We start from the raw sequence: 26340 nt of genomic DNA on the forward strand, positions 1-26340 counted from the left end.
GCTACAGCTGTAACCGATGCACGCCCTGTGCAGATGACACAGAGCGGGACCTGCAACCCAACCTCACCAGTGGGTTACACAAGCAGGGACACTGTCTGAATCCCAGACCATGAAACAAAAGGGAGCCAGATATCAAAGCCCTTGGTTAAAGTCCGTGCTGGTCCTGGAGCGTTTTCAGATCCTGCACTGATGGGAGGCATCTCCTCCGACTCCCTCCACAGCAGCTGGGGGTGCACCAAGACGGCCTCGAAAGCTCCCTTGTGCGTGTGGTTGTGTGTGCGAGATGCCTGAATGTGTGTAGAATTGTGTATGGGACAAGTGTGTGGGGCACACGCCTTTCATTTGATTGCCCCAGACTTGTGGGGAAGTGACTGATCCTGATCTAGATCCAGACATTGTGACTGCCCCACTATCACCCTTTCTAATGGAGCCAAAACCCGGGTTCGAACCTCCCGCTTGCTCTGGGGAAGTTCGGATCTGGAGCCGAACTCTCCGCTCTGGATTCATCTCTCATAAAGCACACATGGGCTTTGGCTGAGGCCAAACGGGGGTCTCCCAAATCCACTCGTATCTTCCCAGAGCGGCAGAGGCTCGGTGGCCAGAAAACGGTGAGGAACTCGTATGGTCAGAAAGAGGGAGATCAGGTAATGCAGTTGCTTATCCTGCCTGTGTTAGGTTTGCCCAGTACCAACAGAATGCTCACCCTGGCACCATCCCCTTCCATTGCCACTCTGCACCCGGCTGCTGGCATCCTAGTGCCAGCCCCATCCATCGCCGTTTTGCACCAAGGTGGCACTATTCTAATACCGTCTCCATCCATCGCTACCAGGTACCTTAGTGACATCCTCGCCTATCACCACCTTGCAGCCTGGCCTGCAGGAGTTTGTGTTGCCTTTATCACGCGGCCCGGGTTTTCCAAGCGCAACGGCTCAATCTCCCCTCCCAGCCCCAGCCTCTGAGCTAAATTGCAAAGCATAAAACTGTCCCGAGGGACCTTTTGGTGGCTCCTGGAACCGCCTGGTGTGAGTTTGTCCCTGCCAGGCAATGACCCACAGAGGTATCGCTGTCAGTTTTCCTATAATTGCCTGGTTATTGATGATAAATAAAAGGCTTGTTTTAACTAAAGACAGAAGCCACTTGTGACTGACCTGTTACTGTCACCAGCCAGCGAGAGGCAGCTTCCAGGTCGATGGATGTGTTAGATTATGCGAGCGTACACTTCTTTGGGAGTGTATTTGTGTGTGGCCTCTGTGCGTCGGGAGCCGAGTTTCAGGTGGTGAATTACACGGCTCCCTTTGAAGAAGGGATGTGTGAATGGCTATATGCGTCCATGGGAGCTGTGTGGGTGCGTGTCCCTGCGTCGTGAATATTTGTGTGGCTGCCAGCCACTCTGTGGGAGTTGTGTGACTGTGCGTGTGCCCGTGTGGATGCCTGTCCCAGTGTCTCTCTGTCTCAGAGAGGCGTGGGTGGGTGTGAGCTGTGCGTCTGTGTGTAAGGTGTGGGGATGTAAGCTGTGTGTCTCGGCAGGGGTGTTCGCTGTGCATCCCTGTGTGTGAGGTGTGAATGGTTGTGAACTGTGGGTCTCTGTGTGGGTGTGAACTGCATGTCTCTATGTGGGTGTGATCTGTGTGTCTCTGCGTGTAAGGTGTGTGCATGTAAGCTGCGTGTCTCTGTGTGGGTGTGAGCTGCATGTCTCTGTGTGAGGTGTGATCTGTGTGTCTCTGTGTGGGTGTGATCTGTGTGTCTCTGTGTGTAAGGTGTGTGCATGTAAGCTGCGTGTCTCTGTGTGGGTGTGAGCTGCATGTCTCTATGTGAGGTGTGAGCTGTGTGTCTGTGTGGGTGTGATCTGTGTGTCTGTGTAAGGTGTGTGGATGTAAGCTGCGTGTCTCTGTGTGGGTGTGAGCTGCATGTCTCTCTGTGTGGGTGTGAGCTGTGTGTCTCTGTGTGGGTGTGATCTGTGTGTAAGATGTGTGGATGTAAGCTGCGTGTCTCTGTGTGGGTGTGAGCTGCATGTCCCTGTGTGGGTGTGAGCTGTGTCTCTGTGTGGTTGTGAACTACGTGTCTCTGTGTGGGTGTGAGCTGTATGTGGGGTGTGAGCTGTGTGTCTCTGTGTGGGTGTGAGCTGTGTGTCTCTCTGTGTGGGTGTGAGCTGTATGTGGGGTGTGAGCTGTGTGTCTCTGTGTGGGTGTGAGCTGTGTGTCTCTCTGTGTGGGTGTGAGCTGTATATGGGGTGTGAGCTGTGTGTCTCTGTGTGGGTGTGAGCTGTGTGTCTCTCTGTGTGGGTGTGAGCTGTATATGGGGTGTGAGCTGTGTGTCTCTGTGTGGGTGTGAGCTTATGTGGGGTGTGAGCTGTGTGTCTCTGTGTGGGTGTGAGCTGTGTGTCTCTGCATGCAAGGTGTGTGCATGTAAGCTGTGTGTCTCTGTGTGGGTGTGAGCTGCATGTCTCTGTGTGAGGTGTGATCTGTGTGTCTCTGTGTGTAAGGTGTGTGCATGTAAGCTGCGTGTCTCTGTGTGGGTGTGAGCTGCATGTCTTTCTGTGTGAGGTGTGAGCTGTGTGTCTGTGTGGGTGTGATCTGTGTGTCTGTGTAAGGTGTGTGGATGTAAGCTGCGTGTCTCTGTGTGGGTGTGAGCTGCATGTCTCTCTGTGTGGGTGTGAGCTGTGTGTCTCTGTGTGGGTGTGATCTGTGTGTCTGTGTGTAAGATGTGTGGATGTAAGCTGCGTGTCTCTGTGTAGGTGTGAGCTGCATGTCCCTGTGTGGGTGTGAGCTGTGTCTCTGTGTGGTTGTGAATTATGTGTCTCTGTGTGGGTGTGAGCTGTATGTGGGGTGTGAGCTGTGTGTCTCTGTGTGGGTGTGAGCTGTGTGTCTCTTGTGTAAGATGTGTGATTGCGTGTCTCTGTGTGGGTGTGAGCTGCATGTCCCTGTGTGGGTGTGAGCTGTGTCTCTGTGTGGTTGTGAACTACGTGTCTCTGTGTGGGTGTGAGCTGTATGTGGGGTGTGAGCTGTGTGTCTCTGTGTGGGTGTGAGCTGTGTGTCTCTTGTGTAAGGTGTGTGATTGCGTGTCTCTGTGTGGGTGTGAGCTGCATGTCCCTGTGTGGGTGTGAGCTGTGTCTCTGTGTGGTTGTGAACTACGTGTCTCTGTGTGGGTGTGAGCTGTATGTGGGGTGTGAGCTGTGTGTCTCTGTGTGGGTGTGAGCTGTGTGTCTCTCTGTGCGGGTGTGAGCTGTATATGGGGTGTGAGCTGTGTGTCTCTGTGTGGGTGTGAGCTATGTGTGGGTGTAAGCTATCTCTGTGTGGATGTGAGCTGTGTGCAGGTGTGAGCTGTGTGTCTCTGTGTGGGTGTGAGCTATGTGTGGGTGTGAGCTGTGTCTCTGTGTGGTTGTGAACTACGTGTCTCTGTGTGGGTGTGAGCTGTATGTGGGGTGTGAGCTGTGTGTCTCTGTGTGGGTGTGAGCTGTGTGTGGGTGTGAGCTGTCTCTGTGTGGATGTGAGCTGTGTGCAGGTGTGAGCTGTGTGTCTCTCTGTGTGGGTGTGAGCTGTATATGGGGTGTGAGCTGTGTGTCTCTGTGTGGGTGTGAGCTGTGTGTCTCTCTGTGTGGGTGTGAGCTGTATATGGGGTGTGAGCTGTGTGTCTCTGTATGGGTGTGAGCTGTCTCTGTGTGGATGTGAGCTGTGTGCAGGTGTGAGCTGTGTGTCTCTGTGTGGGTGTGAGCTGTGTGTGACTGCAGTGTATTTAGAGGGAGCCGAGCAGTTGCAATATTGCCCAAGGGGGTTCTGAACAGAGGGCTGGGGGGTGACTGGTTAGCGCAAAGGGCTCTGTCTCCCTAACCCCTTCTTTCCACCAACCCAGCTAGAGCAGGGGGCAGCCCCAGGCTGGCATCCATGACGCGTCAGCCACCGGCTGTGGCTCGTGGCATCATGACGGGGGGCAAGTGCTGTGAATCCCCAACCACAGGGGCGAGAGGGCTCCACACATGGAGGGTTTGCTGTGGGGGATCATGTCGCACCCTCTGCTCTGGACTCACCACAGGGAGGGAAGCAGGGTGGACTTGCAGGTGTCATCAGCTTCCCCCTCGGTTACCGGCCTGTACGGTCACCCCGCCGTGCGAGAACATCTGTCAACTGGAGGGCAGGGATATAAATGGGGGGGCGTTAAGTGAGGGCAGGGTGTACAGCCATCTAGCAGGCCTCAGCAGCTCTCCTGCGGGGCTGGCCTAGCGCGTGGGACTCTGCCTCGCAGGGGTCTGGGGCGAAACTCGAACTCAGAGCTTCCCTCCAGGGGTGACAGCAGCTTGGCTGAGGTGTGACAACGATGGCAGGGGTGGCGTTCCACAGAGTCCCCTATTGTCTGCTGGGGGAAGGGCTCCAAAGCAGGACCGGGAAGGGTAAATGGGAGATGTATGGTGAATTCGGTCCCAGCCCCACAGGTCCCTCAGGAACAAGGAGCAACCATTGACGGTTAAACTGCTCCAGGCCCGGGGGCCGATCCCCCCTCCCCAGGAGGGCGACACGGGGCCCCATGTTTACTGTCAGCACAGCCAGAGTGCTTTTCAATTTACTATGAACACAAGAGTCACTTGGGACAGGAATTTGGGGGCGGGGTTGGAGGGCGTCCCGTCCCAGCAAGACGGGGGCAGAGGTTTATAGAATGGAAGCGCTGGGAGCCTGTCCCTTCTCTCCGCCTGGATGGTGGCTAGGGGGGCGCTGAGATCTCAGGTAGGTGGGATCTCCCAAACTTGCTGCAAGGCCTCCTCTCACCTGTACACACCCGGGGCTGTGACTTGGGGGTACGCGGGAACTAGCCCAGCACATCTCAGGGAGGGGGAAAAAGTGTGGAGGGAGCACCAAGGGTGCCCACGGGGTCTGGTTTAAGGGAGGGTGGGAGGGAACCATGCCAGGGGAAATGTAGTTTGGGGAGATCTGTGCGGCTCTGGCATTGTCTCCCCAAAAAGAACGGAGGGAGACTCCCATGGGTTGGAGCTCGCCTCTCCGGGGCGCTGGAGAATGTGCTCTGGTCCTGCTGGGGCATCTCCATCCTCTCTCCTCGTATTGCTGTGATATTGGATCTCCCCGGCAGCAGGTTCGGGGCATCCCCCTCGGGGTACAGGCACGTGCTGGGGGAGACCATGTCCTGGGCGCTCCTCGAACGCACCTCTGCACCAAAGCCCTCTCCTCTCAGCCTGTGCCCCAGTCGCTGCCGTGACCGGGAAAGCACAGCCCGGCATCCACACCTGCTCTGGCTCTGTCTGCACGGCATGAGTGCGAAACCAGAGGCACCGGAGACAGGAAAACAGGCCCCCTGTGATGGGGGCGGGGGGCAAGGTGGGGTGACACCACCTCCCACCGAGGCTGGGTGAGTGGCTCTGGGGCCTGGCTAACTGTGAGATTGTTCCACACTCAGGTTCATCCTCGTTGGATCAGATCCAGGAGGCGTCAGGGAGAGCGGGGGCTGCCCACCCGTCCACCTCCAGCCGGGGGACACATGAGGTGAGTGGCCTGCCATGCTGGGATCCTGTGCAGTGCTGCTCCTTGGGTGTCCAGGGCCGTGGCCCAGTCCGGCCCCATGGGGAGAGATTAGACCCTGTTCTGATCCGAACCCAGCGGGAAGGACGCTCTGGGAGCTAGGAAGAAGGAGGGAGAGGAGAGGGTGGGATTGGGGTGGGAAGAGAGAGAGAGATCCCAAGGACCTTCCCAGGGAACAAGCAGAGCAGAGGGGAGACCCTCCCCTGGGAACAGGTGGAGCAGGATGGAGATCCTCCCTGCGGAACAGGCGTAGCAGGAGGGAGACCGTCGCCAGGGAACAGGCGGAGCAGGAGGGAGACCCTCCCTAGGGAACAGGGAGAGCAGAAGGGAGACCCTTCCTGGGGAACAGGAGGAGCAGGGGGCGAGACCATCCCCTGGAACAGTCAGAGCAGGAGGGAGAAACTCCCCGGGGAACAGGCAGAGCAGGAGGGAGACCCTCCCCGGGGAACAGGCAAAGCAGCGGGGAGACCCTCCCCTGCAACAGTCAGAGCAGTAGGGAGACCATCCCCAGGGAACAGGTGGAGCAGGAGGGAGACCCTCCCCAGGGAACAGGTGGAGCAGGAGGGAGACCCTCCCTGGGAAACAGGTGGAGCAGGGGGGGGAGACCCTCCCCTGCAACAGTCAGAGCAGTAGGGAGACCCTCCCCAGGGAACAGGCGGAGCAGGAGGGAGACACTCCCTGGGGAACAGGCGGAGCAGGAAGGAGTCCAAGGCCTTGTTTGCTTTATAAATACACCCGGTGCAGCTCTGGGACAGCTGCTTTCCCAGCCATCACTCAGCCGCTTAATGACAGTTCAAAGCCCTTTTTCCTGGGCAGCTGGGACAGTTCATTTCCAGTGACCGAGGCACTTTCAGACTGGTCTGAACTGCCCCTGTGCACACAGAGCTGGAGGCAGCCGGTCTGGGGAGGGCGCAGGCAGCGCCCAGTCCCCCAGTTTGACTGACTGCCAGAGCTGGGTTTGCTTGGTGGATGCTGGTGATGGGGGCTCATGCCCTGCCTGGAATGGGACGCAGCCAGCAAGGTAGAGCTCTGCCAGCACTTGAGGGTGTGGTGGGGGGAGCAGGTGAACTGCATTGGGGGTGGGGAGATTTCACCCCTTTCTCTCCCCTTTTTCTCCTTCCATTTCTGGGCCTGATCTGAAGAACCAAGAGGTTCTGATCAGATTTGAGAGGATCATCACTGGGATTTAGTGTGCTCAGCCATCCCTTCCAGGAGTGCAGACACCAGGCCAGGCCAGGCCATAGAGAAATCCTCTGCATGAACACTGGGCAGGCCAGGGTGGGAGCTGGAAAGCCAGAGTGAACCACAGGGTCTGTCTGGGTCCAGCAGTTGCATAAAAAATTCCCCTTTATATTCAGCCCAGCCCAGCATGAAATCACATCTAATTCCCTGCCCAAGGAGAAATAAGAAAATGGAAGGGTTTTAGAGAGAGTTAGACAGAACAACGAAAACTCGGTGACGCTGCCTTGGTGATGGGAGTCAGGGAGCATGCTGGGAATAGACCAGCAATACCACTCTGCAGCGACTCCCGCCTCTTGCTTTCCTAGGTGTTCAGTGGTGAGCCCCATACTCTGGGTCCTACCCTACAGCAGAGGGGTCAGAGTGCCTCCGAGTGGCTGCAGGAGTACACAGCCTGATTCTCAGCTGAGGATCAGGTCCAGAGAGTTTGCATCAGACCTGGGGGAGGGGAGAGATGATACCACTGGGGTGGGGGAACACCCCCGCCCTCCTGCTGAGCCTTCCTCCTACTTCAGTCATGTCTGCTCCTCTCACTCACTCTGAAACAGGTAGCAGATCTTTCTCCCCGCCATGCATCCAGAGTGGTGTTTCCTCACCTAGCTCCTTGCTCTACCTTCCAACAAAACTGAAAGGCAACACATTTTAAATTAACACAAGGCCATACTTGTGCACACAAGGCCTAACTCACCTGTGGAACTGATTGCCACCAGATGTCCCTGAAGCCAAGAACTTGCTGGGAGTTCCAAAGGGGCCAGCCATTTCTATGGATAACATGAGTATGATGCACCCTTACGTTACACAGGGACACAGGATGCCAACGCTCCTGCTTCAAGCCAGAGCCAGCTGCTAGGGCCTCATTTTCCAAAGAGCTCAGGGCTGGATTTTCCTAAGCGCTCCGCTCCCACATAGGCACCTAAATAAGAGCCAAAGTTTAGAAAGTTCTTACCACCCACATGCACCTCTGCTCAGCTGATTTGAAAATCTGGCCCCAACCGCTTGGAGATTGGGAAGAACTTTGGGCAGGTTATCCCACGACAATCAACTAGGGAGTTTCTTGCGCCTTTGCCTGGAGCCACTAGCACTGGCCACTGGCTCCTAGATGAATCCGCCCTGGCTATCCCGGCGGACCTATCAAAGCCACCAAAGCCTGTGTAACATAATCATTTGCCAGACTTGTCTCCCCATGGGCTCTTCATGGGTCCATCTCATTCAGCATTTCCACCCCAGCCTTACTGCATTGCTAGTTCCCAGAGCCACCAATTAAATCGTCTTCTGTCACTTGCCTAAATCCAGCTGAGGGAAAGCTGGACCCTGGGTTGTTTTTAATACCTGCTGAGTTGCTTTCTCCAAGTTTTTGACCTTATGGGGGATCAGATCACCCAGTGATTGAATTCTAAGGAGAGCTCTGTGCCTTCCACCTTTCTGGCTTGATACTGGGAGCAACAGGGGCATGGGAAAGTCCAGGCTGGCCTCTTGCTGCAAATGAATCCATACACTGGAATAACGCCATGAGCCCAGAAGCCACTGGGTTCCTGGGGCTGATTTGCTATGGACTCCAAGGCAAGGGGGCACTGGCTTTTAGGGAAGTTGATCACCTCCCAATCCCTGGATGGGCTGAACTTAGGGTGAGTGTGTAGCATTGGGCACTTCCCAGCACTGCGGGGGTTGGGGGGGATTAGAGTCTTTGTAAGCTTGTCCCCTCGTTTAGAGGATGTGTTACTGTCTGGTCCATGTCCTTGTGGTGCTAACCTCCCTGCCCCACACCCCTACAGCTAGACCTTGCTGCAGCTTAGAGGTTCATGGGACCTCGAGTTCCTAGGGCAGGAGGGAAGAGCGATGGATCATTGCATCCCTTTCATGCAGCTGCTTGAAGGCACCCAACTCCCCTTGGCCGTCCATGGGAATCGGGCATCTGACTCTCTTTTGGAAAGATCCCCTTTGCTCTGCTCCCATTGCGGAGCAGGGCAGAGGTGGAGGGGCATCCCGTGTGTGGGACACCAAGTCTGCCCAAGGCTGCCAGGACCACGAGGACTCAGTCAGCCACTGGCATTGCTTAGCTAGAGTCAGTCTTACGCACTGATGCCCATGAGAAGTGGTCCAGGAAAGGGAGCCCCATGAAGTGCTACAATCCCATTAGGGGGTGTGGGTGGGGGGAAAGGAGGGAGTGGGACAACTGAGCCAGGCTGCATACGTAAGCAGCCATAAGAAGCAGTAAACTAAGTGGAACTAGACTGAGTCTCATACCAGGGAGCCACCCCCAAGGAGGAGAATGGGACATCCCAGATGCAGAACCCAGCGATTGCACAAGATGTGCACAATCTATGCTACTGGCCTCTCATTTTGACAGCTTTAGCGGGTGGAGATTGGGTTGTGGGTGGGGCCTGGGAGAACTTTGCAATCCTCCCTCTCAGAGCTATTGTTTCAGGCTCTCTGCATACTCAGGCAGACATCAATCACCAACTCACACTCATCGCCACTGGCTTATTGGGGATGTTGTGGCCACCTTGTTGGCTTCCCACCCCAGGAGAGAATCCCAGCCTGCTCTTCAAGGGCTGTGTCCCGTCCGCTCTTCTCTTCCCAGGCATATGTGGAGTTACATGAACTGGTCATGGACAGAAACAACGAGCTGCGCTGGATGGAGGCCGGCCACTGGATCAAGCTGGAGGAGGATTTTGAGGAGGCAGGGCACTGGGGGAGGCCGCACCTCTCATACCTGACATTCCACAGCCTGCTGGAGGTTCACAAGGCCTTCACGAAAGGTGAGGAGAGGGGCAGCGGCGATCAGAAACAACAGTACAGAGCGGCAGGGGTGAAGGGGAGAAATGGACAGTGAGCCAGTGAAAGGAAGATAATAAAAAGCCAGGAACAAGGGAAGAAGCGAGGGAATGGAGCAGGGGCGACCTACGAAGAGTGAGCCAGATCTTGGCCCTTCGGTTTAATATTATGGGTAGCATCCAGATGATATTTGTCAGTGCCGTAAGCGAGAAGCCCAACACCTATTGCACTGGAGAGACACATGCTTATACCAGCAACCAGTTTGGCCCCGTTGATAGGAAATGTTGCACCCAGTTGGCCAGTGAGCCCAATATCCTGCCTCCACCAGGGGCTAGCGCCAGCTGCTTCCAAGGGAAGTGCAAAGGCTCCAGTCAGGGAATCTGGAATAAGCTGGGAAATTCCTTCCTGACCCTCATTGGCCAGTAGTTGGCTTGTGCCCTGAAGCAGGCAGGTGGAACATGTTGTGGGGCGGGGAATAGATACAACGGTTTGGTAGGTTGGAGAGCGGTGGGAACTGGAAAGGAAAGAGAGAGACTATGGAGTGAAAGAAGAGAACAGAGCCAAGAAAGGATCGACCCAGAGGGCTTGATGCTGTGGCTCCTGCCCCTCTGTCCTCACCTACTCCCAGGCAAAGTGCTACCGGAGGCACCCCAACATCACACCTCCTTTGCTGCCGGTGCAGAATCGGAGCCGGGGGAACAGAGAGCGTGTGAGACGCAATGTGAGAGAAGGAACAAAGCGGGAGGGGAAGGAGGACTTCAGGGTGGTGGACAGAGACGGGGAATCCCATGCCCTGGGTGAGGCAATGACTAACGGCTTGAGCAGGGAGGGAGGACTTCAGCCCTGGTGACCTCTGCCCATCTCCCCCAGGCACTATCCTTCTGGACCTGCCTGAGAAGTTCCTGGCAGGAATCACCAATCAGCTGATAGACCGAATGATCTCTGAAGGGCAGCTCAAATCACAGGACAGAGAGACGATCCGGAGAACCCTGCTGCTACAGCACAGGTACTGGGTCCTCTGCCGCCCGGAGGGCAGTGAGGGGATGGGCTGTGGCCTTGACTTCTTTCTGGGGGAGCTGGGAAAGGAGGGAGTCGGAGGAGGGGAGGGGCGCTAGGGGAATCCCAGCACCCTGGCTATTCCGATGGGGAGTGTTTCATCCTGCAGGCCCCTGTGCACAAGTGCCAGTCCCATTCACGCAGGTGCAAATGACGATGAAATGTGCAAGATTGTGGGAAGGCCGGGGGGGGGGCGGGGAATTGGGAGGGCTTTGCCTGGCCACACATCCCATACAACAGTCGTCTTCTGCTTCCTTTGCTAAACCGCGCAGCACTACTGGGTGCTGTTAATCAGCCGCCATGTCCCATCCCAGAGGTGGATGCATTGCAGTAGCTGGTGAAGTGATTCCTGGGGCCAAATCCTAAGAGGTGTTTGTAGTATTGGAGATTCCTTTGCAATGAAATAATCAATATTAATTAGGATAATTAACAATTATTTAGTCAATGGGACACGGGGGTGGCGGGGGGGTAGAACAAACCCCTCCATCTGCCTGGGCAGTGTCTCGTCCAGGGTGATAAGGTCTGTTGTTTTTTTCCTCCCTCTTTCTGCAGTCACCCAGATGGGTCTGAATCCTTGGGGACCCTTTCCCCAGGCCAACTGGAACGAAAGGACACCAAGGACGAGGTCACGTCCGAACCTCTCATGCAGGAATATCACCAGATTGAGATGCAGACGTTCACGGGCACGGAACAGGCAAGAAGACCGTGGGAACGGGCCCCCAGCTTGAGAACCTCAGAACAGCCATTTATTGGGGGGGGGGTGAAGCAGCAGGAGGCAGAGGGACCCACCAACAGCATACAGCTGAAAGGCTTCATGCATCATCCCAGATTGCAGCTGGTGGAGTCCCACCAGGAGGGAACTGGGTGTGTGCAGTGAAGGAGCAGCAAGGGACACCAGGAACCTGAGGCTGACATGCAAGCACAGTAGGAACCTGCCGTGTGCAGATAGAGGCCGCAGCTTCTGGAGTGAGGGCATCTCAAGGGGGGTTGCTCTCAGCACTGGTGTTGGTCGAGCTGGGACGTGAGCCATGGGCATGGCCACAGGTGGGCTCAGCAGTGTGATGGAGAGAAACGCGGCTGATGACACACCTGTGCCCTGGTGGGGGTGGCCCCCCGTGGGATGAGAATCTCTGAATTTGTGTCTCTGCAGGAAGGGCCCCAGGGGCAAGCCTTCAGGAAGCCGCTTCTAGATAAGATCGCAAAGGACGCCGAGGCCACGCTGGTCCTCGTAGGTGAGCACAACCCTCTCCTGCATCCCCTGTGGCTCCTGAGCCCTGCCACATGCCCCTTGCTCTCCACCATGGGAAAGAGGCTGAGCCGGAGGCGAGATCCAGGTGGCTGCTCTGGAACCAGAGTTGCTTGGAGCTGGGCAGCTCCAAGGGAGGGGGGCTGGCCTCGGCAGGCGGCCTCGGCGGGCGGGGAGGTCCCACGTTCTGGCTTTTGCTGTCTCGTGCGCTTGGGCAGCTTTCTCTGTGCCCAGCCGAAATGCTGTTTTGCTTGCGTGTCTGGCTTGATGTAACTTCGCTCACTTTGCGCTGTCTCTCTCTCTCCCTCTCTTTCCCCTCCTGCTCTCTTTCATCCTCTCCATTTTGTTCCCTTGCCCCGCCCCCACCCTCCAGCCCCCTTTGCCTGCCCTGTGTGCCAAGCCCCGCCAGTGACCTCCCCACCATCCTGTCCTCTCTCCAGGCCGTGCCACCTTCCTGGATCACCCCACCTTGGCCTTCGTGCGCCTGAAGGAGGCGGTGGAGCTGGACTTGGTTCTGCAGGTGCCCGTCCCCGTGAGGTTCCTCTTCATGGTGCTGGGACCTGACTCCCCGCATATCAGTTACCACGAGATCGGACGGGCCGTCTCCACCATGATGGCAGAAAGGGTATGGTGGCCTCCCGGGGCCTGGGAATCTGTGCCCATGGCACCCCCAGGCAGCAGCTCCTCCCCCCCATCTACATCCAGAATAGGATGTCAGTGCCCTTCATCCTGCTCCCTGGCAGCCACATCTGGCCCATCTCAAACACCCATGTTAAAGGCCTTTGGCCTCCCTGTTCAGGGTGATGCCTCCATCCTAGCCAGGGGGAGGCATTGCAGTGCTGGAGGGAAGAGACTTTGCCTCCTGCCCTTTCGGAGTTAGAGCGAGGAGCCCACGTTTTAAGGGCCTGATCCCAAGCTCATGGAAGTCAGTGGGGGTCTCTCCATCCGCTCCTACAGACTTCGGGACAGCGCTGCCAGGAGGTGCTGGGTGTTGTGGCCCAGTTCGCTCACCATGAGGCACTCCCTGATGGCCGGCTGTGGGGTAGCAGCTCTCTTGCTGGGCTAGCGCCCCCAGATGATGGGCACACCGGCACTGCAGCCCTCTCTCTGTCCATCACTCAGCCGTCTGGCCAGGTCACCACCTTAGCTCACTGGTGTCCCACTCTGATGGGGCGGTCCCAGGGGTCTGTGGTAGGCGAGGGCGATGCCCGTGCGGGGAGTCTTGCTGCCCTCCTGAGCCTCCCTCTCCCCTGGCAGGGGTTCCGTAGGGATGCCTACCTGGCGGAGGGGCGCCAGGACCTGATAAAGGGCATGGAGGAGTTTCTGGATTGCAGCATTGTCCTCCCGCCCTGCGAGATCCAGGACGAGCGGCTCCTCAGGAGCCTGGTGCCCATGCAGAAGGAGCTGCTGCGGAAGAGGTACCTGCCGGACAAGAAGAAGCCGGAAACAAGGACCTTAAAAGACTTGGGTATGTAGGGCACAGTCTGGAGGCAGCATGTGGGTTCCGGAGAAGCCTCTTGTCCTAGCCCCTGAGGCCCCCGGCCTGCGCCCCTCTGGGGACGGCTGCTATTGAAAATAAAAGCAACAGGACCCCTGAGTAGGACAATGGAGGTTCTTCTACCTCCTGCGGACCAAAGCCACCAGCCTTGGTCCCTGCCCACGATGGTCCTGCCAGGCCATGGGAAGGATCCTTTGGGAGGGTGATGCATGAATGGGGCAGCGCTGGGGTAGGGGTGGAGGTTTATTGGGGAGCAGCGTGGAAGGAACCCAGGGCTGAGGAAACATGGATGCTGAATCCCAGTGTCCACCCGAGACAGGGCCCAGGGTCAGGTTTGGTGGGTCATTGTGGGGGGCAGGGTGGTGGGGGAGCCTGACACCGAGGACATTTGGTGGGGAGCCCCATTCTCCACCTAGGAGAGGGCAGCACCTGGAGATCAGGGTTTGCAGGCTGGTGCTGAGTGAACATGGAGCTGAGCCCCGATTGCTCTGGAGATGGTGGCATCTTGGGGCCAGGTGAGCCTGTCAGCAAGTGGTCATCAGGGACCAACACCCCCTCTCAGCCCAATGGTGGGTCACGTTTGGGGGCTCACTGGGGGAAGCCCAGGAGAGAGTGAAGACCGAGGCTGAATTTCCCCCTCACTCCAGGTGTTACCTCCCCACCCCAACCTGGCCACTGATGCCTTTGTCTCCTGGCAGGAAAGGACCACGAGGAGGAGGACGACGACCCCCTGCGGCGGACCGGCTGGCCCTTCGGGGGCCTGGTGCGGGACATCAAGCGCCGCTACCCAAAATACCTCAGCGACATCAAGGATGCCCTCAATGCCCAGTGCCTGGCAGCCGTCATCTTCATTTATTTCGCAGCCCTCTCTCCCGCCATCACCTTTGGGGGCCTGCTGGGTAAGTGGGACCCAGCTGTGGGCCCCTCAGGGAATCAGGATGGCTCCCTGGGGCCCCTGCCCCATCAGGCAGCCCCAGGCCCCCTCTGGAGAGTGCCCCGGTGGGGTCAGGGTCCCCATCCCTCTCTGCTGACTTGGGCTGTTGTTTCTAGGGGAAAAGACAAGCAACCTGATAGGGGTCTCGGAGCTGCTGATCTCCACAGCTGCGCAGGGCATCATCTTCTGCCTCCTCGGCGCTCAGCCCCTGCTGGTGGTCGGCTTTTCGGGTCCCCTGCTCGTCTTTGAAGAAGCCTTTTTTAAGGTAGATGCCCTGGTTGCCTCCTTTAGCCCTGCATGTGCTCCTCTGCCCCTGCCTCCCCGCATTTTGATCCTCCATATGGCTTTGCAGGGAAAGGTGTGGCAGGTCCAGCTCTCCCCCCCCATGAGGTCCCTCCAGCTGCCTTACACAGCCCGTCCCCTGTGGCAGAGACCTTCCCAGAGACCTGCTCCCCAGCGCCTGGGGAGTGGGTGACCCGTGAATCCACCTCCCACCTTCATACCCGCTCCCCCTGCCTGACGCTCACTCCAGCCTGACGGAGCACAAACCCATCCTTTCCAGCAGGAGGCACTGCCCCTCCCTCTCTGGGGCAGCCCCCATCCCCAGCACCACCGGAGCCATGAGCCCATATACAAAGCAAAGCCCAGCAGTGACCATGGCCGTGCTCCCGGGGCCACATCATCCCCAGACATTGGGAAGGAGGCCAAGCCGAGGTCGATGGAGCTGCAGGGTCCCAGGCTGGATGGCAGGAGGGCATGGGGTGGGGTGTTGGTGGGGAGAATGCACAGGGGGGACTGGTCTGTCCAGGCTGAGCTGGGCTGCTAGCAGGAGCTGGGGTGAAGGGGCAGGGGGGACAGAGTCTCTTGGGGATCGGGGTTGGGAAGAAGGGTGTGGAGGGTTTTATGGGGGCAGGGTTGGTGGGCCTGGGCCCTGTCTGGTCTCAGGTAGAAGCAGAGATGAGGCCTGCGGGGGGCCATGGGAGGGGAAGGAAAAGGACCCCAGGGGACTCAAGGCCTGCTTTGCTTCCCCCTTTCCCCCCGCCCCCAGTTCTGTGAGAACTACGGCATGGAGTACATTGTGGGCCGGGTCTGGATTGGCTTCTGGCTCATCCTCCTGGTGCTGCTGGTGGTGGCCTTCGAGGGCAGCTTCCTGGTGCGCTACATTTCCCGCTACACCCAGGAGATCTTCTCCATCCTCATCTCCCTCATCTTCATCTACGAGACCTTCGCCAAGCTCATCACGGTAATGGCGGGGCAGGGAGACCACACCGCAGCTGAGTTCAAAGAGGCTTTATTGCTGTCGCAAGCTAGTCGCAGGTTGCCCAAGAGGCAGATCCTGCTGGTATCTGATCTGCCCAGAGTGGGTCTCCTGAGTGGGTTGAGTCCCCTTGTCCGCTGTGTCCATCCCCAGCCTGGTGGCAGGTTGCTCCATTGGGCTATGCCATCTCTGCCCCCCTTCTCATTGCTCCCAGAGCTGGGCACCATTTTCCCCAGAGTTATTTGCATCTGTGTGTCACATGGGTGATGTGCATCTGGCAATATGCACAACTAGTGCATGAGATAGGAGATGATGTTTACATTCATTGCACATGTGTGTGTATGAGCATGAGACTGGGTGGGTAAGGAGCTTGTGTTGGCAATAGGGTCCACACAAGTGAGTTCAGGTGGGGTTGGGGAATGTCTGCATGTGTCGTGTGTGTGTGTGCGCACATAAGCCATATGTGATTGCAGGTGTGTTCAGAAGCTGTTGCAGTTTTGCACTAGTGCATAGGTGAATGGCCAATTGTGCACATATGAAATATGGGGTGGGGTGCATGGTTGTGTGATTTGGGGTGGAGTTACACACATGCATGGATATAATTCATAGCATCGTAGGACTGGAAGGGACCTCGAGAGGTCATCTAGTCCAGTCCCCTGCATCCAGGGAAGGCCTAAGTTGTGACAAAGTTCTTCCTCTACCTTGGTGGGTCCTGCGCTTATTGGCAGATTTGCTCACCTCACAGATTCACCCTATGGGTCGAGAAACAGCCCAGAGACCTTCCCCTCTGGTAGAAGCCACAGTCCAAGTCAATTACTCCTGTGTTTGATCAGGAGTTGGGAGGAACCTGGGCCCACCCTCTACCCTGGGTTCCAACCCAAGGCCCTGCAGACTACAGATGTCTAGAGTGCCTCCTAGTACAGCTGTGCAACAGTGACAACTCCCTGGGCTACTTCCCCATGGCCTCCTCCCAACACCTTCTTTGTCCTCACCACTGGACCTTCCTCCTGATGTCTAACGCTTGCACTCCTCAGTCCTCCAGCAGTATCCCTGCTCACTCTCAGCTTCTTGCACACCTCTTGACCCCGTCTGTGTGTGTGTGTGTGTGTGTGTGTCTGTCTGTCTGTCTGTCTGTCTGTCTCTCTCTCTCTCTCTCTCTCACACACACACTCACACACACCCACCCACCCCCTTGGAGTGAGCCCTTTTATAGGCCTTACTTTGAGTCAGGTGCATAACAGCCTCACCTAACTCTTAGCAGGTTAATTGGAGTCAGGTGTTCTCATTAGCCTGGAGCAGCCCCTGCTGTGGTCACTCAGGGAACAGAAAACTGCTTATCCAGTGGCCAGTACATCTCCCTTCTACTACTCTGCTGTTCCCAGCTGGCCTGGGTCTATGACATAGTAATATCTAGACCATCTCTGACAGTGTTTGTCTAACCTGCTCTTAAAAATCCCCAGTGATGGAGATTCCACAACCTCCCTAGGCAATTTATTCCAGTGCTTAACCACCCTGACAGTTAGGAAATTTTTCCTGATGTCCAACCTAAACTGTCCTTGCTGCAGTTTAAGCCCATTGCTTCTTGTCCTATCTTGAGAGGTTAAGAAGAACAATTCTTCTCCCTCCTCCTTGTAACAATTGTGTTGGTGGACAGGATTACTTGTGATTGCTGGGTCTGTCTATGGGTGGGTGGGTGGAGGGATGCGCACGTCTCTAGGGATGTGTAACAGACCCGGATGTGACTGTGTGGCTACAACATGGCTGTGGGTATGTGTATAATGTGTTTGCAGATTGCATGCGTGAGTATGTAATGCATTCATGTATAAGGTCTGGGCATATGGGTGTGTAACCGACCGGCATGCTGGTATTGTCTGTGCAGCATATATGCTTATGGTTGCCTGGTATTTGCATGTAGTCAGGGGCTTTTTTTGCATGCCAGCTAACACGTCATCACCAAAACAGCTTACTGCCTTGTGTAGACAGTGCTAGTCATGTTTAACCACGTTAGCTGGCTGTGATCACCTAGCCTCTCGGTCACGTCGTTAACTGGGACGGTCCTTGCCGGCTGCAGGCGCTAAGTGACCGCTTGTTTTCCTGCTCTAGAGAAGCCCTTTTTGAAACCCTGCACCTGGATGATTTAGTTGGGAATTGGCCCTGCTTTGAGCAGGGGGCTGGACTAGATGATCTCCTGAGGTCCCTTCCAACCCTGATAATCTATGAAGCTTTGCTGGCATCTTCGCCACATTTTACTGACCCGTTCAAAAAAATAATTTCATCACAGGAAGTGAGGTCACATAGATACGGTTTCCATAGAAACCCAGAGAGAGAGAGAGCAACAGAGAGCGAATGAGGGAGAGAGAAAGATACAACAAGAGGGGGAACTAGGCGAGAGATGGAGATGGAGCCCATCTGATAAGCTCCTCCGCCGCCATTCTGTGCCTTGGTTTCTCCCAGGGATGCTAGTTCTAGGCTGCAACGTATAAACCCCAGCTCCCGTTTATGCTGTGGGAGACCCCCTTTGACCAGGAATTTATTGGGGCTCCAGAGCAGCCAAGTGCCCCAAGGTCTCGGAACTTCCCACCCCACAGCAGCTGGTTCTGCACGGCCGACGGGCCTGAGATCAGGCTTCTCGGTCTGTTTGGGCAAAGCCGGCGATGGCTGGAAACCGCAGCGGGCAGGGGAAGAGAGGGAGCCAGCTGTGGCAGCTTGTCCTTGTTGCATGCCCCCTGAGACCATGGCTGATTCCCAGATAGGAGGCTCTTTTCACATTTACACATACACATACCACACAGAGAAATTGCACAACTCAGAGACAGATGGACACAGTCATAGAACACATGGACACACACACATCACCTGGACAAATAGAGACACACACAGAGCACATAGACACACAGACAAATCACGCAGATACTCACCACGCTCAGACAGTCAGATGGGCACAGTCACAGTCACACAACACACGTGTGTGCACGCACACACACACATCACCTGGACACATAGACACACACACATCATCTGGACACACAGAGACAAATCAAACAGATACCCACCACTCTCAGACACTCAGATGGGCACAGTCACACAACACACGGACACACACAGACACACACACACATCACCTGGACACACAGAGAGACACACACAGAGCACATGGACACACACAGACACCCACCACTCTCAGTCAGTCAGATGGGCACAGTCTCAATCACACACACAGAGACACACACAGAGCACATGGACACACACAGACACCCACCACTCTCAGTCAGTCAGATGGGCACAGTCTCAATCACACACACGGAGACACACACAGAGCACATGGACACACAGTGATGCACACAAACCCACACATGGGCTGACTCACAGCCATCAGCTGCCCCCTTTGGTTTCCCACTCACTGGAGCTTTGTTTCAAAAGAAACAAGAAGGATATTGATGTTAAAGATAACGCCCCTTTTCCATCCTTCCACGCTGCCAGCTGCTGCCCTTCCCTCGGCGTTCCCATGGCCCATACCCTGACAGGCCTGTCCCTCCTGCAGGAGCAGGGCTCCTACATCAGATACCCGAGAGGAGTGCTCCTAAGACACAAGCAGCAGCACAATGCAGCTGTGCATCACAGCGCCCTACAGACGGGAGAGGGACACAGCTAGGTCACCCTCCTTACTGGGACAGGATTATCTCTGGCCCTGCATTCTCCAGGGCTGGCTTTAATCAGCCCACACAATGGGGCTCGCCCACTTCCCCAGAGGGTTGCAATTCCAGGGACTTAGGGAGCTCGCTGTCAGGAAGGGTTTCCTGGTAAAGTTGCTCAGTTTCACCTCACCCTTCCTAGTTACCCCCTATCCCCACCAGCCCCTCCCTGCCGTGCGTTCTGGCCCTGCAGGTGCACGGAGACAGGTATTAAGCCCCCGCTCTTGGTCACCGTTTAGCTATGCCCAGTGAACGTAACAGCTGGGATTTTCGATGGGCCCAGGGAAGTTAGGTGCCCAACTCCAGTTGAATTTCAACAGCATTTGGAGGAGGAGGATTATTTGGAAACCCCAGCTGGGCATTTGATTTTTCCTCCTAAGTCTGATGCTGTCTGCAACTGCTCGTGCTGCGTTCAGGCACGGCTCACAGAACGCAGCCAGCTGGCAGATGGCCAGCCCACGAGAGGTATAGGGGACGCCAGCAGCAGCACTGAACCCGGGACAGTGCAGCTGGGCCCTGAGCCACGCTCTGCTCTGCTCTATTGGGCTCCTTTAACGCTGGGGGAGGAATGGGCTTCTGGAATAAAACCCTGGAAAGGGCTGGGGTGGGGGAGAGGGAGCCGGGGTGGCAGGTGCAGGGGAGGCGTGGGAATGGGACCCCACTCTAAACCTTCCCTCTGCTTGGAGTCCCCTCCCCACCCCCATACCATAACAGCCTCCTGTCTCCTCGGCGGCTGCGGGGTCTCATCCCTGACACTGGGGCAGCGAAAGCAGGTCAAGCAGGGAGAGTCCAATCTCTCTCATGCCTCTTCCTTTGGGATTTCACTTCCCCTTCTTTACCCCGTCAAGCCCTTCCCACACCCTCTGACTGTCTGGAACAGCTCCCCTCCCCTGCATCGCAATCCCACAGGGATCAAGAGAACTTGGAGCCTGTGAGCCATCCCCCGGGGATGCTCAGAAGTCGGGGTGCTGACAGTGTCTGATCTAGGCAGGAAAGAGGGGCTGGGGTTTATGCCCCAAAAGGCTCATGACCTGAGAATAACCCAACGCCGCCACTGGGTGGCACTGATACTCCCATGCCCTTTCCTGGCAGTGAGGAAGATGCTGTTGGCACAGAGCCCCGGAAGGGGAGGCTGCCGCTGCCCCTATGGATGGGCTGAAGGGGGAGCAGGGCTCGGGGTGGGGGGGGCCTCTAGACAAATGGACTCTGGGCTATCCTGCTATTGCCACCTGCTCTCCATCCTGCCTCCCTGACCCGCCTGCTGCCTCCACAGATCTTCAAGAAGCACCCCCTGCGGAAGACTTACGGGTCGACCGACGAACCGAAACCCAACACAGCCCTGCTCTCCCTGGTCCTCATGGCCGGCACTTTCTTCATCGCCTTCTTCCTGCGCAAGTTCAAGAACAGCGCCTTCTTCCCTGGCAAGGTGGGGCCTCCTGCCGTGGCTCCTTCATACGGCCCCTGGGGGAGCCCCAACCACACCCATTGGCCAGCTGTGGGGCTGGAACCTGGGACTGCCAGTGCTAAAAGTCACTGAGACTTGGCCTGAAGGCCAAGGCCAAGGCCACAGCTGGGACTTTTTAACCTGAGGAGTGGGTTACACCTGATGCCCCCCCCTCTGCACTTCTAGTGTTGGTTTGCAGAGAGACTCCATCACCAGACGGGAAGGATCCCTCCCTTGCCCCAGAGTCCCTGCCGTGCTGTGTCCAGCCCAGCAGCTTGGGAGGAGGCAGGATTTGGGACTAACCATGCTGGTTTGGGTTTAAAGTGGCATGGAGCCTTTGTGGTCAGGAGATGGGCATCGGTGATGTCAGGTCTCTCCCTAGTGCAGCCATGCTGCTGGGGAGATCGTATTCACTGCAGCCAGGCCAGCTCGCCACCTGCGGGCATCCCCAGCCGTGCATTTCCATGGCAATCTCCAGGGGGTCTGTCTGTATCCTCCACCCATGAGTCGCAGCCCAGGCCCCATTCAGTCCTCAGCCTCTCTGCTCAGCCTGCCAGCCAGGAAGCTGAGCTAGGGTATGTCCTGGGTTCAGGGCACGGCTCTGAGACCCACCACGCCCATTTCACCCAGGCTGCCGGACAGCCGCCAGAGATGCTTAAAAGTTCACAGAGGCCCTGGGTCAGGTCTGCAGATGGATGCGTCCACTCCCCTTGGAGCCTGGGGGGTGAATGGCTCCTCCTCTGCCCATGGGGTCTACTCCTCGCCTCCCGTCGCAGTACAGCATGGGCTGATTCTTCACCTCGACGGGCGAAGGACCTGGGTGGGAGGTGGTGCACTGCCTCATACCCGAGAACAGCCAGTCTCTGTCTCCCTCTCCCAGAGCAGCCAGTTCCTCTCCCTCTTCTGGTGCTTCTGCACTCATCTGAAACTGGCCAGCATCCTCCATCCCAGACATCTCCATGGTCCTCATGCTCCTGGATGCTATGTAGACAAGCCGCCTCCTCCTGGAGCTCTCTGATCTCCTTCCTGAGGGACTCCACTCACAGACCCCTCTCACACGGAGTACTTCCCTCCTGCCTGGCTTTCATCAGCAGGGACATGCAGGCTGCCTTCCCACAAGTCATAGCCAGGGCTTGGATGGCAGCCGCCAGGGTCCCCCACCAGACAGGTGCAGGCAAAGGAGGATTTATCAGATCTGAACCCCTGACCTCCAGATGAAAGGCTCATTATTCCATTCCCTAGTGCCACCAGCTCATCAACTTGGTCTGAATCTACGGGCAAAAGCCCCCCAAGACCCATTCCTAAACCCACTGTGAGCCAGCCAGCCCCCTTGAACTGCTCCCAGATTAGTCTCAAGGAAGTGAGAAGCCCTGCGTACCATCTCCTAGGCCCCCCTGGGCAAGCCAGTCTCCCCACACCTGGGGCCAGATTGAAACCAGTGCCCCCCAGAGGTGAAATGCCCTGTATTCCAGCCCCTGTCCCCAGCAGCGACGTGGTGGTTGTTGGATTCACATGGCTGTTTTTCCCTAGCTCCGGCGTGTGATTGGTGACTTTGGGGTCCCCATTTCCATCTTCATCATGGCGCTGGCTGACTTCTTCATCAAGGACACCACAGACACCCAGGTGAGGGAGCGGAGAAGGGGGACGGGTGCACCGATGCATGAGGCCATGGCTTTTTACAAGGGCAAGACTCGGCGTGAGTGGTCAGTATTGGCCTGAGAATGCTCACAATCTCACATCTGGATGTGTCGCTCCTTCCATCCACTTTGCGGACTTCACTGACGGTGGACAGGGTGCGGGCTAGTGGTTAGAGCAGGAGACTGGCCCTCAGGAATCCTGGCTTCTAAGCCTGTGTCTGAGAAAGGAGTATGATGGAGGGGGGGCTATACCAGCATAGCTCCAGCACCGCCGATATGCTGGGATAACCCCGTTGTGTAGACACAGCCTACAGGAACAGAAGGGTTTTCTCCAGTGCCGTGGGAACAACACCTCCCTGAACAATGATAGGTAGATCGACAGAAGCAGTTTTCTGTCAACCTTGCTGTGTCTGCGTAGGTCAACATAGCTACAGTGCTCGGGGGTGGTGGTGGTAGATTTTTCAAGCCCTTAACTGACAGATCTATGCTGACCTAAATTTTTAGTGCAGACCAGGCCCTCATGGCTACAGCAGGGGACTGGGAGTGAGGATTTCTGGGTTCTATTCCTATGCCTGCCGCCAACTGGCCATGTGATCATCGGTGAGTCATTTCACCTCTTGGTACCAATCTCCAAGGGCAGAGCTAATGAGGTTGCATTAATTAACTGCTCCACAGGGTGCATTTTGGTCCTCAGATGAAAGGCATTAGAGAAGTCTCCACTTCGGAGCCCTCCATGCTGGTGACCTCTCAGGGCGCTGTGCCCAAGTTCACCCTCTGCTGCAGACTCCCAGGTGCTCTGTCCCTTCTGCCACTGCCTGGCTCCGGATTCGGGCATTTGGATCATTCATCTCTCTCCGTCTCTCTTCCAGAAACTTAGCGTTCCTGAAGGCCTCGAGGTCTCCAATACAACTGCCCGGGGATGGTTCATCCATCCACTGGGGACAAACAGAGACTTCCCAATCTGGATGATGTTTGGTGCTGCCCTTCCTGCCCTCTTGGTCTTTATCCTCATTTTCCTGGAGTCGCAGATCACAACGTAAGGCCGTGGTTCTCAGCCAGAGTCCCAGGGGGTCCGCCAAGCAGCTCTGGCATTAGATTTTTTGGGCCCAAAAGCAGAAAGCTGAAGCCCGACCACATGGGGCTGAAGCCTGGTGCCCCCAAGTCCTGCCATCCAGGGCTGAAGCCGAAGCCTGAGCAACTTAGCTTTGTGGGGTCCCCTGTGGCGTGGAGCCCTGGGCAACTGTCCTGCTTGCAACTGCCCTAAGCTGGCTCTGGATTTTATATGCAGAAAGCCAGTTGTTGTGGCACAGGCGTGCTGTGGAGTTTTTATAGCGTGTTGGGGGAGGGCCTCAGAAAAAAAAAAAGGTTGAGAAACTCTGACATAAGGGACTGGAGTGGGGGGAGAGGGATAGAGAGACCTGGAGATTGAGGCTGTGAACAGGAGTGGTGGAGAGATGGAGACACTACAGAGCAAGTAAAAGGGAGAGAAGGAAGGGATAGGAAAGAGGAAGAAAAGAAGGGATGGAGCGGCAGAAGAAAAGAAAGAGAAGAGCCCATGGGGGCTGCTGAAGAGACCGTGGGGGCTCCATCCCTCTGCAGATCTGAGGATAGGAAGGGTTGTCCTCTCTTCTGCTGCTTCAGGGGGAGGTGAGAGCAGGGAGGCTGGCAGAGGGAGGAAGGACAGATGGGCCCAGTCCTTGGATTACAGCGGATGCTATTTCACCCTCTCCCCCAGGCTGATTGTGAGCAAGCCCGAGAGGAAGCTGGTGAAGGGCTCGGGCTTCCATCTGGACCTGCTGCTGATTGTCGGCATGGGAGGCATCGCCGCGCTCTTTGGCATGCCCTGGCTCAGTGCCACCACGGTGAGGACCATCAGTCACGCCAATGCCCTGACGGTGATGGTCAAGACCACCACCCCCGGGGAGAAGGCCCAAGTCCAGGAGGTCAAGGAGCAGAGGATCAGTGGGCTCCTGGTGTCCATCCTTGTAGGTGAGTCCTTCTAAACGGGCATTCAGGAGGGCACCATCCCAGCAGCCTGGATGGCTCAAGAGGGCTGGGAATAGGATAATGGAGCACAGCCCCGCTAGGTGGCTTGTTCAGATTCAGCCCCTGTGGGCGGTGAGCACGGCTGTGTTTGCGGAGATGGTTTCCAATGGGTCGTGGCCCAGTTCCTAGCAGGACCAGCATCTGCAGAGCAAAAACTACAGCTATGGATGGCCTCCCTCTCAAGCAAGCAGCCAAGGACGGACTGGCTGCGGCGAGAACTTGCCAGGACAGGGATGAGGGTGATGCTGGGGGGGCAAAGAAGACTTGCTTTCCTGCAGCCTCTTCTGTGGCTTACAAGGCTTCTCTTGGGACTTTTCCCTACGAACGTGAGAAACGGGACAATGCAGAGGAATGCTGGGCCGGTGCTGGCCCTGAGGCCCGGCCTGGGCTCTCAGCAGCTCTGGAGCTGGCCCGTGAAGGGAGGGCTCACCCTCCAGCCAAGCTGACGTTCCTAGGCCACTCCGTTCTCACAGGGATGCCTCTCTCCCCGTCAGGTCTCTCGATCCTCATGGAGCCCGTCCTGAAGCTGATCCCGCTGGCTGTGCTCTTCGGGATCTTCCTCTACATGGGGGTCACCTCCTTGAACGGGATCCAGCTCTACGACCGCATCCTCCTCCTACTGATGCCACCCAAGTACCACCCTGAAGAGCCCTACGTCAAACGGGTGAGGGCGCTGCTCCTCTCTCCTTCATTGTGAGGGGGGTTTCCTTGGCTGGGTGGGGTGGGGACAGGCTCTCCCAGCTAAGGGTGGCGGGGACAGGTCCTCCCACGCTTTCCACTCTCAAGTGCATTGCAGGCAAGAGGGGTGTCGGTGCCGCACCGCTCTGGCCTGTTTTGCCCTGAGCTCATATTTGGTTGCAGCTCTGCAGGCTTATGGGGCTACAGGGAAAATTTCCCAGGAGGCCCCAGGGCTTGGGGGTTCCTAACAAGCCATAACAAACTGTGCCTGGATCCCTTCTGAGTCCTGAACCAGCAGGGGCCACAGGGCCCGACGGAACCTAGCTCCCCACACAGGGCCTGGCAGCTGGAGAAGTGTTGCAGGGGCTGGCTGTGGCTGCTTCCTGTTTGAAAATTGAGCGTAAGGGGGCATGATCTGAGCCAGCCCCTTGTGCACTAACTTACAGTGCGGTAGGGGGCGGTGCATTGGCAAGGCCAGCCTCGAGGCCTGCTGCTGGGATCACAGCACCGCCTTATCTGAAAGGAGGAAAGATCCTCCCTCTCCCACTTGGGACCTCCCTTTCCAGATCACCCGCACGGAAACCCTTCCCCTCTCCTCCTGTCCCCAGAGACCCTCACCTCCCCAGTCCCAGGCTGCAGATGCCCCCCACTTCCCCAGGTCTGGGGAGCAGCAGGGAGACACCCCATTCCTCTCCAGGGCATAGCTCTTGAGTGTGGGGCATGCACAGAGGGGAGGTGCTTGCCCCTGGTGCTAGACTCTCCTGCTGGTTCGTGGGGTCCTGTGCATCAAGTGGGTCGCGGCTCTGCCCAAGTATGTGGGGGGTGGGTGCTGTCTCAGGGGTGAGGGCCACTGGGGCAGTTCTGACTCTCCCCGGCTTTTGCCTTTAAGGTCAAGACCTGGCGGATGCACATCTTCACGCTCACCCAGATCGTGTGCCTGGCCACGCTGTGGGCGGTGAAGTCCACCCCGGCATCCTTGGCGTTGCCTTTCGTCCTCATCTTGACGGTGCCCCTGCGTCGCTTTCTGCTCCCCAAGATCTTCAGTGACATTGAACTCAAGTGTGTAGGTATCCATTGGCCTGCACCCCAAGCCTTTGCTCCAAGGGGGAAAGGGAGGACATGGGGGTGGGGAGCAACTCCCTGATAGAGAATCATCAGAGAGGAGGGCGCATCCCAATTCCTTTCTGGACAGCACTTAATCTTCCATTCCCATTCTCCTGCACCCAAGATGTGAGTCCCATTGCCATGCCCTGAGAAGATAGCCACACAACTGGGCAGGCTGTTAGGTCTTCCTGGTTCTCTCCGTCCTATCCCC

The 26340-nt window shown here is 56.9% G+C and overlaps 1 protein-coding gene across 2 annotated transcripts in view; it reads left to right on the forward strand.

Annotated features, from left to right (window-relative positions):
- The window catches only part of SLC4A1 (solute carrier family 4 member 1 (Diego blood group)), a 44131-nt gene that overhangs the window by 13195 nt on the left and 4596 nt on the right, over positions 1-26340 (forward strand). The window contains exons 4-19 of one of the 2 annotated variants that reach the window (XM_050934708.1): positions 5401-5486; positions 9343-9520; positions 10407-10542; positions 11145-11286; positions 11743-11824; positions 12279-12463; positions 13096-13306; positions 14035-14235; positions 14387-14535; positions 15319-15513; positions 20494-20646; positions 22195-22287; positions 23171-23337; positions 24037-24290; positions 24842-25011; positions 25915-26088. In XM_050934708.1, the coding sequence (XP_050790665.1) occupies positions 5401-5486; positions 9343-9520; positions 10407-10542; positions 11145-11286; positions 11743-11824; positions 12279-12463; positions 13096-13306; positions 14035-14235; positions 14387-14535; positions 15319-15513; positions 20494-20646; positions 22195-22287; positions 23171-23337; positions 24037-24290; positions 24842-25011; positions 25915-26088 (2576 nt within the window). Of the gene's footprint in view, positions 1-5372; positions 5487-9342; positions 9521-10406; positions 10543-11144; positions 11287-11742; positions 11825-12278; positions 12464-13095; positions 13307-14034; positions 14236-14386; positions 14536-15318; positions 15514-20493; positions 20647-22194; positions 22288-23170; positions 23338-24036; positions 24291-24841; positions 25012-25914; positions 26089-26340 lie in introns of those variants that run through there. The other variant, XM_050934707.1, reaches the window with a different exon arrangement.

The sequence above is a fragment of the Gopherus flavomarginatus genome, chromosome 25 (genome assembly GCF_025201925.1).
Source record: "Gopherus flavomarginatus isolate rGopFla2 chromosome 25, rGopFla2.mat.asm, whole genome shotgun sequence".
Taxonomy (NCBI): Eukaryota; Metazoa; Chordata; order Testudines; family Testudinidae; genus Gopherus; species Gopherus flavomarginatus.